Here is a 21,135-nt window from a genome sequence, read left to right as displayed (position 1 = left end):
GAATAAAAGTACCAATTTCTTTCCATAAGAGCAAAATCTCTACATTATTCCAAACTTTTGGGCGCCAGTGTATACTTATATTAATCAAAAACATTAAATGCCCTAATTTATGACAAATCACTATGTTGCAAAAATAGATTATTATAGATAGATGAAAAGGAGGGTTTATGCCATTTTGCTACAGTCAGCTTTGTGTTTATATTAATTACTGTAATGTCTTGACTCTCGTGTTGTCACTTTCCTTGCCATGTTGATGTAAAAGAATGGTTTTACCAATTACTACTGTAATTACCTAAAGTCCTCTACTTTTTAGGTCTTCATGTACTGTAACTTTTTATTTTTAACGTGTGAGGTAAAATGGCTCACTATTTTGCAGGTATTGCATGAATATCAACCTTTTGCATGTTGTTTTAACCACATATCAATAATTTATAATGTATTTGTAAATTACTTAGTCATTACAGAATCCCTTTATAATCTTTTAACAAAGGGAATGTTAATGTAAAGTGTTACCCTTAATAGAGTGAAATGAAATGAGAGACTTCAGTTCACCCAAGTTTACCGTAAATAAAAACTTCTGTCGTCAGTTACTCACCCTTATGTTGTTTAACAACTATATGATTTTTTCTTCTGTGGAACACAAAAGGTGTCCTGGGTATTCTTTTCCATACAATGTAAATGAATGTGGATAGATGTTATCAAGGTGCAAAATGACAAAAAAGTTCCACAAAAGCACAATTTAAAGTAGTCCATACCACTTATGCACTATATTCCAAACCTTTTGAAGCTATACAATAGTACTGTATGAGAAAGAGATGGAAATGTAATTAGCTATTCACTGAAAATGTCCCCTTTTTCTATTGTTCTTAAATCTTATTTGTGTTCACGTATATACGGATATGCCATGTAAAGACCTGTTGTGCCAGGTTTAACATCAATGATGCTGAATGCTGCTAGTTTTCTCATGTATATGATTGCAAAGTGGCACATTTTATTATGCCGAAGTGCAAATGAGATATGAGAGCTATGACGCAGAAAAACATTTTCAATGAATAATGACTTAAATTTCACTCTTTTCCTCACACAAAGCTATCATAAGGCTTAAAGGGATAGCTTACCCAAAAATCATCATTTACTCACCCTCATGCCATCCCAGATGTGTATCACTTTCTTCCTTCTGCTGAACACAAACAAAGATTTTTAGAAGTAGGTCCATACAATGCAAGTGAATAGTGGCCAGACATTTTAAGCTCCAAAAAACACATAAAGGCAGCCTAAATGTAATCCATACGACTCCAGTGGTTAAATGGATGTCTTTAGAAGCGAAATGCAAGGTATGGGTGAGAAACACATCAAGATTTAAGTCCCTTTCACATTCTGAAAATGAAAGTGAAAGTGGAGATTTATAGTGAAAAATTATTTAAATATTGATCTGTTTCTCATTCAAAGCAATTGCATCACTTCATATTGCATCACACATACAGACATATAACAAACCACTGGAGTCTTATGGAATAATTTTATGATGCCTTTTATGTGATTTTTGGAGCTTCAAAGGTCTAACTACCATTTACTTACATTGAAATGACCTACAGAGCTGAGATATTCTTCTAAAAAATCTTCGTTCAGGTTTAGCAGAAGAAAGAAAGTCATACACATCTGAGATGGCATAAGGGTGAGTAAATGATGAGAGAATTTTCATTTTTGAGTGAACTATCCATTTTAGACTTGTAATATATCGTAATATAAGTTACAGTAGCTGAAAAGTACAGATTGCCTGTGCTTTACTCTTGCATGCACTTATTTAAAAATTCATACATACACTTTAACATCACTTACTGTATGTTCCATGGCTATTCAAACCTGGAGTGAGAAAGCACATAATGACCTGAAAGCTTCCTGAAGCTTATAGTGCTCATGAAACCTTTCTCTGTCGCATGTTCATGTTAACACATAATTTAATGTTTTAATGGAAAGTTAGATGCCTATGTATTGTCAAAGTTGCCATTTTAAAGCTTGTTGGGTACACTATTGCTTATAGTTTTACATAAAGTTTATATATAAACACTTAAGATTCAAAATATCAACATTAATTATTTTTGAAAATGGTTGAACATTTCATGCATTTCTTTATATCACATGAGCAAGAATGCTGTTGTACTGAATATACAATATAACAGCACTCTTGTAAGTGTAATATTATACAACAGTTTAACACTTAGTAAATGTAAAGTAACTTAAATTTTAGACACAATATGGTAAACTATTTTGTTTATTTGTGATCTGCCATTGAAAATTGGCAATAATCAGATTAGTGGACAAAAACTAACTGTTGTGTAATGAAAAAAATTAATATAATATTGAGGTAATTAATGCTTTCATAAACATTACTTAAATATATATGAAAAAAAAAAAAAAAAACAATCACAGAGCCCATAAACTTCAGCTTCAAATGTTCAAAATCAGGTTAGTTCATTTGGTCTTGTGGTTGAACATATGTGAATTATCAGCAATCTGAAGACTGTATTTTATTTAGGAAATTTACTACAATAAAAAAATTATATAATAAATATTATAAAAAATAATATAATGAAATTTCTTATCAATATTTCACTGTGTGCAATGTCAGTGAAATTTTGGTCCACTGTAGAAGAAAATTAGTAAATCAAAGTTAACCTTGTGACCATTTTATGTTCTTTGTTTATGGCCTTGTTTATGCATCAAGCCCACACATGTTTTCATTAAAACATAATGAACACAGGATATGAATGATGGGAATATCCCTTTAAAACAAATTTCCTCTCCTCAAGATCACTTAGGGCTTTATGGCATGACAGCAATATGTGCTCTGCTAATATGATAATTCATTTTTAATTCCTTCCTGGTTGAATCTGTAGAGGCAGCCAGGAGTTATAAAAAAAAAAAAAAAAAAAAAAGAAAAACATGTGTGGATGATGCATGTATAATTAATGTTCTGCAAGTATGCATATATTGATAATGTGACAATAACCACGTTTACATGCACTTAAGAAAATGGTTTATTCCAGAGTTTTTGCATTAAGCGGCGTTCTGAAACATCATGTAAACAAGAATGCCTTATGCATTTAAGGGATTAAGACAAAGCGGTTTAACACACCCAAATTTCTCCTGGATAATGTCATAGTTACTTGTGTAACCTAAGTTCCCTGATGGAGGGAACGAGACGTTGTGTCGATGTAGTGACACTAGGGTTCACTCTTGGGAGCCCGAGACACCTCTGGTCTTTGATAAAAGGCCAATAAAAATTGGTGAGTGGTATTTGCATGCCACTCCCCTGGACATACGGGTATAAAAGGAGCTGGTATGCAACCACTCATTCAGGTTTTATGCTGAGGAGCCGATATGAAGTCCGGCCATTTCAGCGGGTAGTTCAGCGTTGTGGCAGGAGGGACACAACGTCTCGTTCCCTCCATCAGGGAACAGAGGTTACACAAGTAACCATGACATTCCCTATCTGTCACTCACTCGACGTTGTGTCGATGTAGTGACACTAGGGGTCCCTATACAAAATGCCACAATTGGCTGAACTGTGTTACGTGAACTGGCGGTGTGTGGTGGGCAGACTACTGTGTGCCTCATAGCCAGCACACCAGGTTGACATGTAACCTCCCCCAACATAGTTATGAGTGTCGAACATCCCTTTTTGGGGACAAGTCGACTACCCAAGAGATAGAGACAGGCTTAACCCAGTCGTGGTCTCCTTCTCTTTTTTCCACTCCCTAAATAAGAAGGGGGATTATCCGACTGGGCTGCCAGGTCTAGTCGGGGGGTGTCCCTCCCAAGGGGAAGACACAGCGGAGACCACACCTCGCCCAAAGAGAGGGGAGGATATTTAAGTGGAAGGATACGTCACATTGTCTTTCCAACCATGTGGAGAGTCTTCAAGGTAGATCCTGCCCAATGGGGGAGGAGTTACTACAAACATGGAGACTGGGGCAGAGGTGCTCTGCCCAAGGAAGACGCAGTTTGCCAACAAGGAAACGAATTAGCGGATGAAATATATCGCATGGGGTTAGCCTTACAGGGAACCGCCACATGCAGAGCACCTACCCCAGAACAGGACTCTTAGTTAGCACGTGTATTGGGCCGGCAGCGAATCTCTCTGAAACCTCGACTGCCACAGGGCTTGGAGGAAGTCAACCAGGGAACAAACTTGTGAACACTACTGGGAATTAATGGCACACATTTTCAGCTCAAAAGGAGGTGGAAGGCACTATGTGCAAGCGATACATCCGGCCGGCTATCCCGGGCTTATCTGCTTGTGTTGCCGAAACCGGTTCCACCCAGAGGTTGTAGAACCTTACAAAGGTGTTGGGTGTTGCCCAGCCCGCTGCTCTGCAAATGTCTGTTAGAGAGGCACCTCTGGCCAGGGCCCAGGAAGCCTCTACACCCCTGGTAGAATGGGCTCGTAGCCCTACCTGGGGTGGCATGTCCTGGGCGAGATATGCCATAGTTATTGGCTCTTTTCCCAGTTGACCCGAAGTCGGCTGAGGTGTGAGAGCACCAGGTCCCTGTGTGTGCACAACATGTCTCAAAAGTGAGCTAGGATTAGCCAGTCATCGAGATAGTTGAGAATGCGAATGCCCACCTCCCTTAACGGGGCAAGGGCAGCCTCTGCGACCTTCGTAAAGATGCGAGGTGACAGGGACAGGCCGAAAGGGAGGACTTTGTACTGATACGCCTGACCCTCGAATGCAAACCGCAGGAAGGGTCTGTGTCGAGGAAGGATCAAGACGTGGAAGTACACATCCTTCAGGTCTTCCGCCACGAACCAATCTTGATACCAGACGCTCGCCAGAATGCATTTTTGCGTCAGCATTTTGAATGGGAGTCTGTGTAAAGCCCGGTTCAGTACTCGCAGGTCCAAGATTGGCCGCAACCCACTGCCTTTTTTCGGTACGATGAAGTAGGGGCTGTAAAACCCTTTCTTCATCTCGTCTGGAGGGACAGGTTCTATCGCGCCCTTCTGTAGGAGGGTAGCAATCTCCGCGCGCAAGGTGGCAGCGTTTTTGCTCTTGACCAAGGTGAAGTGAATACCGCTGAACCTGGGTGGGCGCCTGGCGAACTGAATTGCGTAGCCGAGTCGGACGGTCAGGATCAGCCATCGTGATAGATTGGAAAGCGTGAGCCACTGGTCCAAGTTCCGCGCAAGGGGGACCAAGGGTACAATGTCATCGGACGTACCGGCAGGTGGGGCCTCACGGCGGGGCAGAGCTCGAGGTGCCACACCACGTCGTAGCCGTGCTGAGTCTAGGGACATCGAAGCACTTACCTGGCTCCTTGTGACCACCCCCGGAACAGCCTGGGATGGGGGAGGAAGAGGCCTGTCCTCGTAACCTGTGGAGACTGCCACATCGGGGGTGGCTGTGTGCCACAGCTGGGTGCTCAGGGGTGGAAAGGCCACCGCTGGAGCACCAATCCTGCAAGAAAAAACCCGTAGACGGTAGTCATGGTGATGACCGTACACACCGGGTATGTGACCCAGGGAGGAAGGAAGCCGCTCTTTTGCTGAACTGTTGGGTACCGCAGCCACTTGGGCATGCGGCGAAATCAAACAAAAAGGCAACAAAAGATTTTCCACCCAGCACTCCACCGGGGGATGGAGTGGTCTTTTTACCAGCTCCTCGTGAGTGGGTTCCCTCATCCCTGAGTCGCCCATCTCAGGGGCACTTTGAGGACCTCCATGGGTTCTTAGGCGCCGGCTGTGAGACGGGTGGCATCTGCCTCCTGCGGTGGGCTCCACGCCGGGGCCGGGCTGAAGGGGCGAGCTGGGGCGGAGCCGGTGCAGTCACCGCAGGGGGACGCCCTTGGCTATGAGCAGACGGGGTGCGGGATCTTGAGCCGCACTGGGGCAGGATGTGCCGGATTACCTCCTTCTGCTGCTTCACCGCCGAGAACTGCTGGGAAAAGTCCTTGACGGTGTCGCCGAATAGGCCCGCCTGGGAAATGGGGGCAGCAAGGAACCGTGTCTTGTTGGCCTCGCCCATCTCAACCAGGTTGAGCCAAAGGTGGCGCTCCTGGACCACTAGTGTGGCCATCGTCCGCCCGAGAGACCGCGCCGTGACCTTCGTTGCTCAGAGAGTGAGGTCAGTCGCGAGCGCAGTTCCTGCATAAAATCTGGGGCGGAACTACCCTTGTGCAGTTCTTTCAATGCCTTGGATTGGTGGACCTGCAGGAGAGCCATGGCATGCAGGACAGAGGTGGCTTGTCCAGCAGGGATGTAGGCTTTAGCCGTCAGGGACGACATGAGCCTACAGGGCTTGGACGGGAGCTTAGGGTGTCCGCGCCAGGTGGCGGCGCTCTGCAGGCATAGGTGCACCGTGAGCACCTTATCCACCTGGCCGCCCCACCATCGAGGTTAGTGAGAGTGGGGAACTGCAGAATCGGGGCTGGGCAGTAAAAGGTGCCTCGCACGACTTCATCAGCTCCTCGTGCACTTCCGGGAAGAATGGCACTGGAACGGGGCGTGGCTGCTTTGAGCGGTGCTGCGAGCCCAGGAACCAATCATCAAGCCGCGAGGGTTCAGGGGAGAGCGGAGGGTTCCACTCTAACCCGACGCTCGCGGCCGCCCGGGAAAGCATGTCCGTCATTTCGGCATCGGCCTGTGACTGCGCAGTCATCCCCGAAGGGGGAAGCCCAGCTGAGGCTTCTGCGTCCGAATGGACAAGCCCGCTCTCCGATGCTGCGCTCGAGATCTCATCATCTTCACGGGCTCCGAACAAGAAGCCAGACTCGCCATGAGATGAGCCGGCGAACTCATCCTGAAGCCTGATTTGGGCAGACGAGTGTGCCGGGGAATGGGAGGTTCGTGGGGGGATACCCGGCGGAGACGATCCCATTGGGGTCCACAAATTGCCCCCAGTGCTAGCCGTGCTGGCCTCATATCCGTAGGTAAAAGGACTGAGGCGGGGAGCCGTTGGGGTCTTACGAAAGCAAGCTGCGACTGCAACGTTGCCATGGTCATGTTCTCACAGTGAGAACATGAACCATCCACAAACGCTGCCTCCGTGTGGGTCACGCCCAGACATGAAAGACAGCGATCATGACCATCCGAAGTTGAGAGATAACGACCGCAACCAGGAATAACACACAATCGGAAAGGCATCTTAAAAGGCGCATCTTTAAAAAGACGTTCCATATGTGCCGCTCTTTTAGAGAAATATATACTCTTTTTAGAGGAGGAAAAGCTCTTTCAGAAAATATACTCTCTTGTTTTTCTGCCGAAGCACCTAGGGGCGTTCTCTGCAGTGCACCAGTGCAGAGGAGGGAGAAGCCGCTGAAATGTGCCGTCAGATCCAGCAGAGTTGAATGAACAGTAGTATTCAGCTCAATGAGCATGACCGTTCGGCTCCGAAGAGAAAATCTGAATGAGTGGTTGCATACCAGCTCCTTTTATACCCGTATGTCTGGGGGAGTGGCATACAAATACCACTCACCAATTTTCATTGGCTTTTTATCAAAGACCAGAGGTGTCTCAGGCTCCCAAGAGTGACCCCTAGTGTCACTACATCGACACAACGTCGAGTGAGTGACAAATAGGGAACGCGTTTTATGGGGACATGTAAATGCATAAGCAGCATTTTTACAGGTTTTTGAGGAGTGTGCATGTGCTTGAACAGACCGGATAACATGTCATAGGATGGAGCCCAACAACAAGTTAACACAGCAGAAAGAATTCAACATTTCTGGGAGTACAGAGGGAAAAGCACATACACTATAAACTATACCCATTTATACACACTAATGTAAAATATTGACAGTCCCTAACGTTCGCATATATGCGCTCGCACTTTGGGGGAATCCCAGAGTTTTACGTAAGAGGGAAAACCCACTATTGCTATTGCTGCAGGTTGCAATAGAAAGTTAAAGAAACAAACACAGCAATAACTCTGGAATATCTGGAAATAAAGTGAAGCAACGGGAAATAAAATACTTAAGTCTTCCTTGGATTCCAAAGTTCGTTATTTACTCGATGGTCGCAGAGAAATTACGTTGCTGTGGAGAAAGCTGTGATCATGCCACATGTATACGGGAGTAAAGAGTATGCCACTTATACAGTGCATGTAAATGGGAACACAACTTTCTCTCAATACACCTATTTCTCGCAATAAGTCACTTTCTTGTGTCCATGTAAACATAGTCAATTTCAACGTAAATATTAAAACATTAAGCGCAGAGGCAGTCACAAACAGTGTTGGAGAAGTTACTCAAAAAAGTAATCCACTACAAATTGCTAATTACTTCTCTAAGATAGTAATCTACTAATAACTTTAGTTATTACTAAATCGAAAAAGCAATCACATTACAAAGTACTTTTAAGCTACTTTCTAAAAACACTTTTCACAGAAACATATGTTTTTCCGCTCAGCAAAGTGAAAATAAGGGCTGTTTCTCAATGTGCGTTATTTTTGTGTTCTTGCATTCTTGTGGACTTGTTTGACATCATCACCCACTTCCGAAAAAAAGAATATAGTTAAGAGGTTGTTGAATCTACATATTGCAGCACATCTCAAAACGATCTTTCAAGGTAGTTAGATGAGACTGATTTTCACAAGAACAGTGTAGAATTGAGAACCACCCTATGTCTATATTTCCTCATTCATTGTCACACCAACATGATCACACAGGAAGTCGGCATGTTGTTTCTGAGAGATCAAGTCAGATTGGTGATCTCACAGTGGAATCGGAAACAGCAAGTTGACGTTTCTTTAGCTAAAATCAATCTGTGCTAACCGAAATTTGAAACAATGCCCTCAATGGCCAATATGGTAAGTGTTGTTGGGTGTATGGGCACGTGTGTGCTTAACTTTCTGGGTGAAATGTCCAAAGTGGAGAGCTAAAAGCAAGTTTTGAAGCGAGATGTTTTCAGCTGTACAGGATGTAATACAGTGAAGAAGAATGCATATTTTATTAATTGACCCCCAACCCCAACCCCAACCCAACCAAACCAAACCAAACCCCTAAACTATCACTGATTATGCGAGTGCAATTACTTCCTGGTTTCAATGCGAGATCCAAGCCTGGGTCTTCCATGCTGCTGACGCAACGTACTTTAGGTCGTGCCACAAGGGAAGGTAAACACACTTGAGCAGATGCAAAAATGTGTGATAGGAGATGGCACTGGTCTGTGAGTCGGCATAATGTTTCTGATCCTAGGGTACTGGAACTCTCGGAAACAACATACGTCCGAATATATTGTTACTTCCTGGTTTTCACATGTGACCAAAACCAATTTCTGAGGCTGCTCGCACAACGTGCTATAAGTATCGCCACAGGATAAGGTAAATACATTTGAATTCATGCAAAAATGTCTGATGGGAGATGCCACTTGTCAGTAATTCAGAGGAATGGGGTCGATGTCAGGGTACTGGAACATTCGGTATGTCGAGTTCCCATGTGATAATTTTTTAGGTTGTGTGTTACAGTGAATTTACATTGATTTAGGGGGATTGAAAGAAGGCCTCTTACCTGTGGTAAGATCACTGTAACTCACAGCCTTGTGTGGCTTATTGTTTTATTCCATTTTCTTCTTTTTTGTTAGAAGTCCCATTTGGACTCCATTTATAAATAAATTTGCCACTAAGAAAGTATTTTTCTTTTAAAGTTTATCATCATTTGCTGAAACAAGAGCCTGGCCACTGGATAGTTGTGTCTGAGTATTCAGCACAGACACCTGTGCTATTCTTATATCCACATTGAAAATATTTGTATTATTACAACCAGTCTTCAGAAAGAAGACTGAATGAAGAAGCACTTGATATAATCACACCCCATGTTTTATCTCATATCCTGCCCTTTCCTCATCATGAATAAATCTTGATTCCAAAGCCGTGCCATTTTCCATTTATTTCATCATAAAATCGCCCAGGCAAGCTGGTTGAAAACAGAACATTTGGTGCTCGGTGTGAGGCAGAATAATTCTCACTGTTATTGCCATAAGTGATCAAAATAACTGTCTGTCATTAGTGTGCTGTCTGTGTGTGCCTCAACCACATGAGCATAATAAGAGGCTCCACTGCATTAGATGAGAGCAATTTGACTCTGGAGATGCCAGAGAGACCAGCTGAGCAGTTAACTCTATTCACAGGTGCTTGCATATGGATGACATAATCAGAAGCACAGTAGCTGCCAACCAACTCTTTGCCAGCAGATATTTGGTAGTAAGACAGGACTTATTTGGCTCTTGGAAATGCAGTAAGAAGTCTTGGTCACATGGTTAATGCTCCCAGATGATGACTAAAGACAAACCCTTACATTATAAGATGCTATGGCATGGAAAACCCAACATACATACCTATACAGTGTTATTGATAATAGTAGAATTTGTAACCATAGTTTCCCCATTACGGTGCAAATCACACTCTTAAGATCCTTTTAACTTAAAGGGATAGTTCACCCAAAAATGAAAATGTTCTCATCATTTACTTACCCTCATGCCATCCCAGATGTGTATGACTTTCTTTCTTCTGCAGAACACAAATTAAGATTTTTAGAAGAATATCTCAGCTCTTTATGTCCATACAATAGAAGTGAATGGTGGCCAGAACTTCCAAAAGGTCCAAAAAGAATATAAAGGCAGCATAAAATAATCCTTAAGACTCCAGTGGTTAAAACCATATCTGCAGAAGCGATGTGATAAGTGTGGGTGAGAAACAGATCAATATTTAAGCCCTTTATTACTATTAATCTCCACTTTCATATTCTTCTTCTTTTCATTTTGGCAATTCACATTCTTCATGCATATCGCCACCTACTAGGCAGGGAGGAGAATTTACAGTAAAAAGGACTTTTTGATTTGTTTCTCACCCACACTTATCATATACCCCACTCTGCAACCATCTTGGGAACATCCCGGGGCAGCTATTTTCTATGGATACAAGTGGCATAAAAGTACAGCTCCTATATTCTTGAATGGGGAAATACCAAACTATCAAATACGGTTCATCAAGATTACGATCAAATAACCTAAAATCTGAAAACAATGGTATCATAAATTGTGTTTGTTTAGCTTATATCACGCAAAAAACCCTATTTTTAAGGCTGGTCCAGATAATGTGTTTGCGCATTCTCAAATTAACTGACAGGTGCTGTCATCTGTTTCAGGCAGCTTTTACCAGAAATGATTCACTTGAAAAGAAAAATACATGTTTAATCTGTCCATTTTTACAATATATTGTTATTGTTATATTTTACTGTTGTCTGAATAGATTAAGTGTGCCCTAGAAGCATGTTGTGGTTGATTGTATCATAACTGTTTCAGTTTTGAACAAAGTTGCCATCTCGGCAGAAAATACCATTAAAAACCCTTCAAAGACATCCTCTAATGCTGAAGCCATAAACAACCCACAAACTCTTGTTTTGAAAGGGGCTAATGGTTCATACTCTTTGCTCTAACAGTAAACAGTTTTTTGCTAACTGCCTGAAATATCTCCAGCTCTGCACACTTTTTGCTTTATTGTACCAAAATGCTTCCTCTGAAACCATAATGTCCATTAATGAGAACACTCCTCTAATAAGGATGCAGAGTCAAAAGGATATGCTGGTGCCAAGGAGGATTTGTGGAGACACCACGGCTAATTTATGGCAGGATTAGAACTTAACAGAGAGGGAAGCTGGCTAATTTAATTGACTCTCTTTAACAGAATAAACTTGCCTGTAGGCTATTACTACATAGGACACTGTAAGGCACTGACAAGCTTCTTTTGATTATGTACCATGTATGAGCATTCTGCAGTCTGAGTTATTTAGCTAACTTCTCTTAGTCTTTAGGAATTGAATTGACACGTTCTAAACCGCACACTTCTGCACAATTCTTCGCCATTTTGTAGTGTAAGTAGTGCGAGTAGTACGTTAACACTGAAAATGCAGCAAAAAGAAGTGCACTTAATGTACCCGGATGATGCACTTTTTCAGCCGTCAAAACGGAGTGTGGAATATTGGACACTTCATGCATTCTGTGCACACAGCTTGCTGTACATAGCGGAAGGGGCAGAGTTACCTGGCTACACTGCTTGTCTGACAAAACAGTTGTAAATAATGAAGACTTTGCAGCTAGCAAAACTTCAGTCGATACAGCATCTTACAAATTTGAGTTGAATGCTTTACCATCACCCCACACTCTGTGAATATGTACGGTGTTTAAGATACAAGTGTTAAACTGAGGTTGGCACTAACGTGCTAAAGCTAGCAACAACGCATCACGTGAGCTTGAAACGTTACTTCCGTCAGCTGTTAACGACGAATGCTTCCGTGTAGCAAATTTTTTTTAAGTGTTCCATTTGGGACAATACCCTTGGAAAATTCATACATTACATGGCTGAGTGCATAGTATTAGCGAACAATTAGTTATCGTAGTCAGTGTGTTGAATGAAATATATACCCTAGAGCCGGCGTTCTCATCAGAGTAAGACGTCGTGCAATCGACTTCTGCTACCCAGTATTCTACTGGCAAATGTTCAGTCTCTGGACAACAAGCTCTGTGAGCTGAAAGCGCGGATCTCTTTCCAATGAGAGACGAGGGACTGCTGCATTATCTGCCTTACGGAAACTTGGATGTCTGCTGAGATTCCAGATTCAGCCATCGAACCCGTGGGGTTCTCTGTGCACCGAGCGGACAGAGCGAAAGACCTCTCAAGTAAAAGCAGAGGTGGTGGATTATGCTTTATAGTCAACAAATCCTGGTGTGATCAGAAGAACGTACATTCTATCAAGTCTTTCTTCTCTCCTGATCTGGAATTTCTCATGCTTCTTTGTCGACCATTCGGGCTACCGAGGGAATTCACAGCGGTCATTATCACAGCTGTGTTTATCCCCCCACAAGCCGACACAGACCAGACACTCAAGGAACTGTACGGGAGTATATGCAAGCAGGAAACCGCGCACCCTGAGGCCGCGTTCATTGTGACCGGGGACTTTAACAAAGCCAATTTTAAATCAATCGCACCAAAATACCACCAACTCATCAGTTTCAACACATGAGGGGACCGGGTTTTGGACCATTGCTACTCTCCCTTTTGGGATGGCTACAAATCCCTCCCCCTCCCACCATTTGGCAAATTAGACCACTCTTCCATTCTGCTTCTGACCGCTTACAGGCAGAAACTGAAACAGGAAGCACCCACCCTCAGAACGATCCAGTGCTGGTTGGACCAATCAGATTCTACGCTACAAAACTGTTTTGATCACGCAAACTGGGAGATGTTCCGGTCCGCCTCTGATGACGACATCGAGGTGTACGCTGATAGCGTAACGTGTTTCATCAGAAAGTGCGTAGAGGATGTTGTTCCGACCAAAACAATACGGATCTACCCCAACCAGAAGCCATGGATAAATAGCGATGTTCGCGCTGCACTTGATGCTTGGACCTCTGCTTTTAATTCCGGGAATGCGGAGGAGCATAAACAAGCCAGTTATGCACTCCACAAAACTATCAGAGCAGCAAAACACCAGTACAGGGACAAGATTGAAGGACAGTTTAACACCACCAACTCTAGAAGCATGTGGCAGGGAATTAATATCATCACGGACTTTAAAGGCAATAAAAACTCTGCCATGAACACTGCTGCCTCTCTTCCGAATGAGCTAAATACGTTTTATGCTCGTTTCAAGGGAAATAACACCGCCCTCGTGGAGAGAGCTCTCACGGCTGAAGCTACAGAGGTTAGTTCACTCTCCGTCTCTGTAGCGGATGTAACCCGATCCTTCCGACGGGTGAATATCCATAAAGCCATGGGTCCAGACGGCATTCCGGGCCGCATCATCAGAGCGTGCGTGAACCAACTGGCTGGTGTTTTTACGGACATTTTCAACCTTACCCTCTCCTTGTCTGTGGTCCCCACATGTTTTAAAATGTCCACCATTGTGCCTGTACCAAAGCAATTCAAAATCACTTGCTTAAATGAATGGCGTCCAGTTGCTCTGACCCCCATCATCAGCAAATGCTTTGAGAGACTAATCAGAGATTACATCTGCTCTGTGCTGCCTCCATCACTGGACCCATTGCAGTTTGCTTACCGCAACAACCGCTCCACTGATGATGCCATTGCATCTACAATCACACTGCTCTCTCCCACCTGGAAAAAAGGAACACTTATGTGAGAATGCTGTTTGTAGACTACAGCTCAGCATTCAACACCATAGTGCCCGCCAAGCTTTATGTGAAACTCCGGGCTCTGGGCTTAAACAGCTCGCTGTGCAGCTGGATCCTGGACTTCCTGTCAAGCAGACGCCAGGTGGTTAGAATGGGCAGCAACATCTCCTCATCACTGACCCTCAACACTGGAGCCCCTCAGGGCTGTGTTCTCAGCCCACTCCTGTATTCCCTGTACACACATGACTGTGTGGCAACACATTGCTCCAATGCCATCATTAAGTTTGCTGATGATACGACGGTGGTAGGTCTGATCACTGACAATGATGAAATGGCCTACAGAGAGGAGGTGCTCACTCTGACACACTGGTGTCAGGAGCACAACTTCTCCCTCAATGTCAGCAAGACAAAGGAGTTTGTGGTGGACTTCAGGAGAAAAGACAGAGAACACAGTACCTTCACCATCAATGGAGCAACAGTGGAGAGAGTCAGCAACTTCAAGTTCCTCTGTGTCCACATCACTGAGGAACTCACATGGTCCGTCCACACTGAGGCCGTTGTGAAGAAGGCTCATCAGTGCCTCTTCTTCCTGAGACGGCTGAGGAAGTTTGGAATGAACCACCACATCCTCACATGGTTCTACGCCAGCACTGTAGAGAGCATCCTGACTGGCTGCATCACTGCCTGGTATGGCAATAGCACCACCCACAACCGCAAAGCCTTCAAAGCGTGGTGCGAACTACCAGACACATCATCGTGGGTGAGCTTCCCTCCCTCCAGGACATATATACCAGGCGGTGTGTGAAAAAAGCTTGGAGGATCATCAGAGACTCCAGCCACCCAAGCCATGGGCTGCTCTCACTGCTACCATCAGGCAGACGGTATCGCAGCATCAGGACCCGCACCAGCTGACTTCATGACAGCTTCTTCCCCCAAGCAATCAGACTTCTGAACTCTTGACCTCTCACGATCAATATACATCAGCACTGCACTTTATTAAACTTATTATCTCACACTGGACTGTCTTAAATTATATTCTCTCTTAACAACACACTGGCAACTGACTATCAACCGACAGCCTGAATGTCAATACAGTACAATACAACCTACTGTATATTTTATATATACTATATATACTTTTTTATTGTATAATGTGTATTCTATATTGTGTGTATGTGTATTCTATAATGTGTGTATTGTATACTGTACAATATTCTATATTGTGTGTAATGTATGCTGTATATTGTATATTATTATTTGTATATTGTGTTGTGTGTAATTATGTGTATATTAGAAATGAAATTTTGATGTGTAAATCTGTTTATTGTAAATTGGTATATGTCTCTTCTATGTCTCATCACTATCACAACTGCTATGTTGCTCGGAACTGCACCCAAGACTTTCACCCACTATTGTGCTTGTGTATATGGTTGTGTGAAAATAAAAGTGAAGTAAAGTGTATGCAGGAGAAATAGGCAGGAGTAAAGACCTGAGCGACTTTGACAAGAGCCAAATTGTTATAGCCAGATGACTGGGTCAGAGCATCTCCAAAATGGCAAGGCTTGTGGGGTGCTCCCGGTCAGCAGTGGTGAGTACCTACTGACAGTGCTCCGAGGAAGGACAAACCAAAAACCGGTGACAGAGTGTTGGGCACCCAAGGCTCATCGATGAGTGAGGGCAAGGAAGGCTATCACATCTGGTCCAAACCAACAGGATGTCTACTGTGGCACAAGTCACAGAATATGTGAATGATGGTTATGGGAGGAATGTGTCACAACACACAGTGCATCTCACCCTGTTGCGTATGAGGCTGTGTGGCGGGGTGAGCAAGAGACAGACACAGTGGGTGTGGCGTCAAGCCTTGGAGAGGCATTTATTGGAAATAATAATAAAAATAACATGTCCATAAAAGGGGTAATAAGGGGGGATAGTGTTCAAAATAAAGGGGGAATCTGGCATCCTCACGGTGAGACGGGGCTCTGTGAAGGGCAGGGTAGTGTCCATAGAATGGCCCAGGCATGAGCTGGGTCAGTCGGCCGCTCACGCTCCCCTCCAGGGTCCATGGTGTGAGGGGCGGCGGCATCCTTGGTGGCCTGTCTTCTCAGGGCCGTGGCAGGTGTGAGGGGAAGGCGGCCCGGCATCTAGCCCATCTGCGGCGACGTGAGCTGTTCATCCCCGGCGACTCATTAATGCGTCCGGAGGTCCGAGGAATGGGTCCGGCAGCGCATCCAACTTCGAACCCTCCCAGCTCTGGTCCTGGGCGTGCAAGGATGCCAGTGTGTGCACATGTGGAGATTTGAAGCCAGCTCCCCGAGAAGAGGTGCACTCTGCATTTTAAAGACAGCGGTGATGAAGCATTATTCCCATCAGGTGTGCTTCATTCACTGCTGTCAGAACGAGGCTTATTAATTATGCACCTCTTCTCGCTTTCTTGCCCAACTCCTATCGTGAGCCTGGCTGAAGGGTGGCCCTAAGAGGCGGGGTGACGATGACGAGCCGGAGGGGCAGATCACTCCCCCCCAAGCGTCACCCTGTTGGCACCTCCTCCCACGCTCATATCCAACCATGGAGTCCAGAGCCGGAGGTGCACACTCTTCAGCCGCCCACATGGGAATGCTACTTCCTCAACCAGACCCTACGGTCGGAGTGGACATATGGGGGATACCTCTCTGGGCCAGCTCTCCCTCTCAGGCTGTTTCACCTAAACATCATATGCCTTCAGAATACTTGTGACATGAACTACATTTATGATACTTTTTCAAACTTTTCAAGTTTGAAAGCTTGCTTTTTAAGTTTGACTGTATAGCTTCAGCTATTATTATGTTTCTCCACAGACGGTCATTCAAAAATAGCCCTGTATTCTGAACAAATGTTTTTTTTTTTTTTTACAGCAACATATAAATCAAAAAAATTACATTACATTATAATAGATGTTTCACCAGTGCCCAATTTTTGGAGGGCTCTTAACAAAGAGAAATAGACCAGTTTTACAAAGAAATCTTTTACTTTGACAGCTGAAATGATTTCTGATATCCACCTTTTTCCTGAACACGGAAATGTTTCACGATTCATACGGAAGACTCTTTTCATTTTTCAATCACCAGTGTTTCCACTCACATTGGCGTATATTTTTAGCAGATAATGTGATGTTTAGGGTATTACATTTGTAAAAATTGCCAAATAAAAAACATGTGGCTCCATCGTTCCAATACTTTACAGAGTCACGATGACTGTCCTTTAAAAGTGCCTCACCTAGTTTAAGGAGTGGATTAATGACATGAAGCAATAGCCTGAGGTTAGTTACGATAATATCATCAACTATTTCGAGATGTTATGACAGCCAACAACTGATTAAGCCTTGTGACTTCAAACACCTTTAATATGGTTGTTGATCTCCGTGTGGATTGCTTGTTTCGGTAGTTTTTACATTACTTCTTAATGGAGACCGGAACCAGAAAACAATCCATCTGCAATCAGAATAATCATGGCACCACCCAGTGGTTGGTCAGGAAAAATGTGGATAGAGTGATCAGTCACATGGCATTTAGACTCAGATGATTTTCTAAAAATAAATTGTTCTGGAACTGAGTGCCCATGAAGAAAAGATGACTGTCAAGATTGCATACATCCTAGGTTGCATACTTCCTAGCCTGCATGTGCCAGCTGAGCAATTGTCAATTAGATGAATGATAGCACACGTAAATCTCAGAAATGTCTGTTTTAGATCTTTTCATCTGGAAAGCATCACATTCTAATTAACATCTGCTAACCATCTTAAAAAGATCAGATTTACCAACATTCTAAATCATAAAGAAGTACTGAGAATGTGCCATATGGCTAACCGAGATTCCAGTTACAATTTCCATTAAACTGTCTCAAAGACTCCTAATGAATGTCTAATTGACATCCAAAAGGGAATTGTCTTACACATTGTAAAATCTAATTAGTTGACCTTATTTAGATTTTTTAAGCCAATCGGTTTGCTTGCTTTTTTTTAAGTAAACATACTTACTGTATTTGGCTCAATTAAACTGAGCTTAATTTTGTAAAGTAACATTAACTAGTTACAAGTTAACTTAACTCATCTGTGATTAAAGTATCATCGTTTTTATTTAATTATTTGAATTGAGTTAAAGCTTGTCGTTGTCATGGTTCCAGAGGGTCTGTTGTTTTTCTCCTGTGTATTTGCTTGTTTATTGTTCCCTCGTGTGTTTTTCTCCTCCATGTGGATGGCACGACTGACATTCCTATGGGAATGCTTATTCGCGCCATTCACAAGCTAATTACCCACACCTGTTGCTCATTTTCTCAGCCTACTAATACCCTCTCCTTTCTCTCTCTCATTGCCAGATCGATCATCCGTGTTTGTGTGCAGTCTCACCGCTCCAGTCTAGTGCAGTCTTGTTTCTCTTGTTTTCTCCCTGTCTAGTTTTTATTTTTGTTGGTTCCAGTTGTCTCCCGTTTGAGTTTTCATCTCCAGTGTACTTTCTATTGGATAACAAACCTGGATTTACTTACCGTGCAGCCTATATTCCTCCATGCCACCCGGGTGTCCCACGCTGCTCCATCTTCGCTGCTGTCATCGCTATCTTCATCGCTGCTGTCACTGTTGTCTTCATTGCTGCTGTCATTGCTGTCTTCATTGCTGCTGTACCTGCACCATTGTTGTTACTACAGTTTTCCCCTGTCAGCTGCATCTGTGTTTATCATCTGTACAGCAACCTCTCATCAATAAACTGTGTTAGTGTTCCTCCGTATCCCTGGGCCCTTCCTGACAAACTGTGACAGTCTTAGACAGTATAAGGGAAATTGTAACTGGAACCTCAGTTAGCCATGTGGCACATTCTCAGTACTTCTTAGTGTGCAAAACAAATTCTGTTGTTTTGACCAAACATACATAATTTATCCAAGCACAAGGGCTTGTGGGTATTCCACACAGCTGCAATTTTGTACTTGATAATGTTGAGTTAGTAGTACTCAAAGCCAAAGTTTAAAGAACGTATATATTTGAGTTATCATTCCAAAATGTGACCACTTAAACGTTTTCATTAATGACAACTTTAGGGTTTAGAGAGTAACGATAATTAAATTAAAACATCTAAGAATAGTAAAATATTAAGCTTAAGTTGAGTACAATTTTTTAAAACAATTTTAGATAACTATTAGTATTTACAGACGCATTGCAGATGAGCAAACAACCTAAAAAATACATCTTTCAGATGTAAACACACATCAAATAGACGTCTGGGTGATGCACGTGTGCTATCAGGGATTAAGTCTCTTTGGATTACAGAGCCCAGGACTGACCACTATTTCAGTTATACCTGTCTTGTGGTAGGAAGACTGTATGAAAAAAAAAAAAAAAAACTAACAGCACCTTTAAGTAACTGTATCTTATTTAAAATTGAGCATATGTCTTCAGCTCATGTTTCACTCTTCTTTTTCCACAGGGTTTTCAAGAAGGCAAGTCCTAATGGAAAGGTAATATTATGCATATTTTTCCTGTCTTTCATGACTATCCATAAAGTGAGAGTGTCAGTTGTTTTTGAACCTGATACTGCACAGGTTTTTTGTCAGTGATTTCTCTCAGCACTGCAGTCTGGTATAACATGGTAATGACTGAATAACCACAAACATCGTGCAACAAAGTATCTCTTGTTCCTAAATTTGATTTAATGCATATCTTATGACACTGTTAGCCAGACAGATGGGAAGCCAGCTCACAATGGTTATGTGGTGAGCATATAGCCATGAGTCTATATGTTGATCGTTAGCAGGGAGGCCTGTGGTGCACCGCAACAGTCCTTGAGCAGGAAGCAAGCATGGGGCGAATGTGAAAAAGGTGCATGTGACTCAGCAAGTGCACCCAGCCTTCTGCAAAAGAGCCAAGGCTTTATCAAAACTCAGCACAACACAATAGCTACACATATGGGCTTATATCACTATATGATGTTCAATTATATAAAAATAAAACATGCTATACATTGACTTTTAAAGCCACCCTTTGTAATATCTACTTAACAATTTACTGGTCTGCCACAATAATGTAACGTCTTTGAATTTTCTTCATTTGGAGGCTTTTCTCATAACATATCGATATGTGATTAATTGTTGTTCATTTTATTAATTAATTGGCATTTCATGTAATTAATTCATAATTTTATGCTTTTCAGCTAACTGTGTACCTTGGTAAGAGGGATTTTGTTGACCACGTGGACCTTGTGGAGCCAGTTGGTAGGCAATATGATACATCATTGTTCTAAACAGACCCACTTTATGGGTGGCCTTAACTACTATGTACTTAACCATTTGATAAAATGTACTTATTATGTACATACATGTTGTTGCTTTGAAATTACATTTAAAGTACTTGCATTTAATTACATTTGTAGTTACACTGTTAACTTTACCCCTAACCCAACCCTTACCCCAAAACCTAACTCTAACCTCTTATCCTAACCCTAACCCTACACTTACTCCTAAACCTACCCATACCTCAACCTCAGTAGCAGCAAATGTGGGCATTTTGCAGAACAATATGTAGTTATACAGTGAATACATAGTCCTATATGTATTTAATGTTAATACATAGTAGTTAAGGCCACCTAATATAAAGTGTGACTTTCTAAACTTATAGTCACATTTTACATTAAAGAAATCATGTTACATTGTAGTTACATTGTAATTACTGACTGAGAACATGCAATGTGTAGTTACTATATAAAGCTGCACGTAAAAATCTAAATACACTTGGTAAGCATTATTAATTCTGTAAGCCATTATGATTACATGCATTATGTGCAACATGGACACTGTATTGCAAAGAGTTACCAAAACGTTCTCTGTATTGAAGTAGAAATTAAATCTGATTTCTTACACAGAGTTTAAAGTATAAACTGCTTTTATACTGCTTTATAAACATTCCACCCCCAAAAATTATGTCATCATTTAATCACTTTCATTTCACTCCAAACTTCAAAATGAAAAAAATAAAAAATAAATAAAAT

At 42.6% G+C, this 21,135-nt stretch overlaps 1 protein-coding gene across 1 annotated transcript in view; it reads left to right on the top strand.

The window, feature by feature from the left end:
• The window catches only part of arrb1 (arrestin, beta 1), a 58,447-nt gene that overhangs the window by 16,921 nt on the left and 20,391 nt on the right, over positions 1-21,135 (top strand). The window contains exons 2-3 of the mRNA XM_051665301.1: positions 19,579-19,609; positions 20,302-20,362. Of these exons, the coding sequence (XP_051521261.1) occupies positions 19,579-19,609; positions 20,302-20,362 (92 nt within the window). The remainder of the gene's footprint in view (positions 1-19,578; positions 19,610-20,301; positions 20,363-21,135) is intronic.

Source organism: Myxocyprinus asiaticus, chromosome 31 (assembly GCF_019703515.2).
Source record: "Myxocyprinus asiaticus isolate MX2 ecotype Aquarium Trade chromosome 31, UBuf_Myxa_2, whole genome shotgun sequence".
Classification (NCBI taxonomy): Eukaryota; Metazoa; Chordata; class Actinopteri; order Cypriniformes; family Catostomidae; genus Myxocyprinus; species Myxocyprinus asiaticus.
The sequence above is the reverse complement of the archived record's forward strand: the minus strand, read 5'-3'. Positions and strand labels throughout refer to the sequence as shown.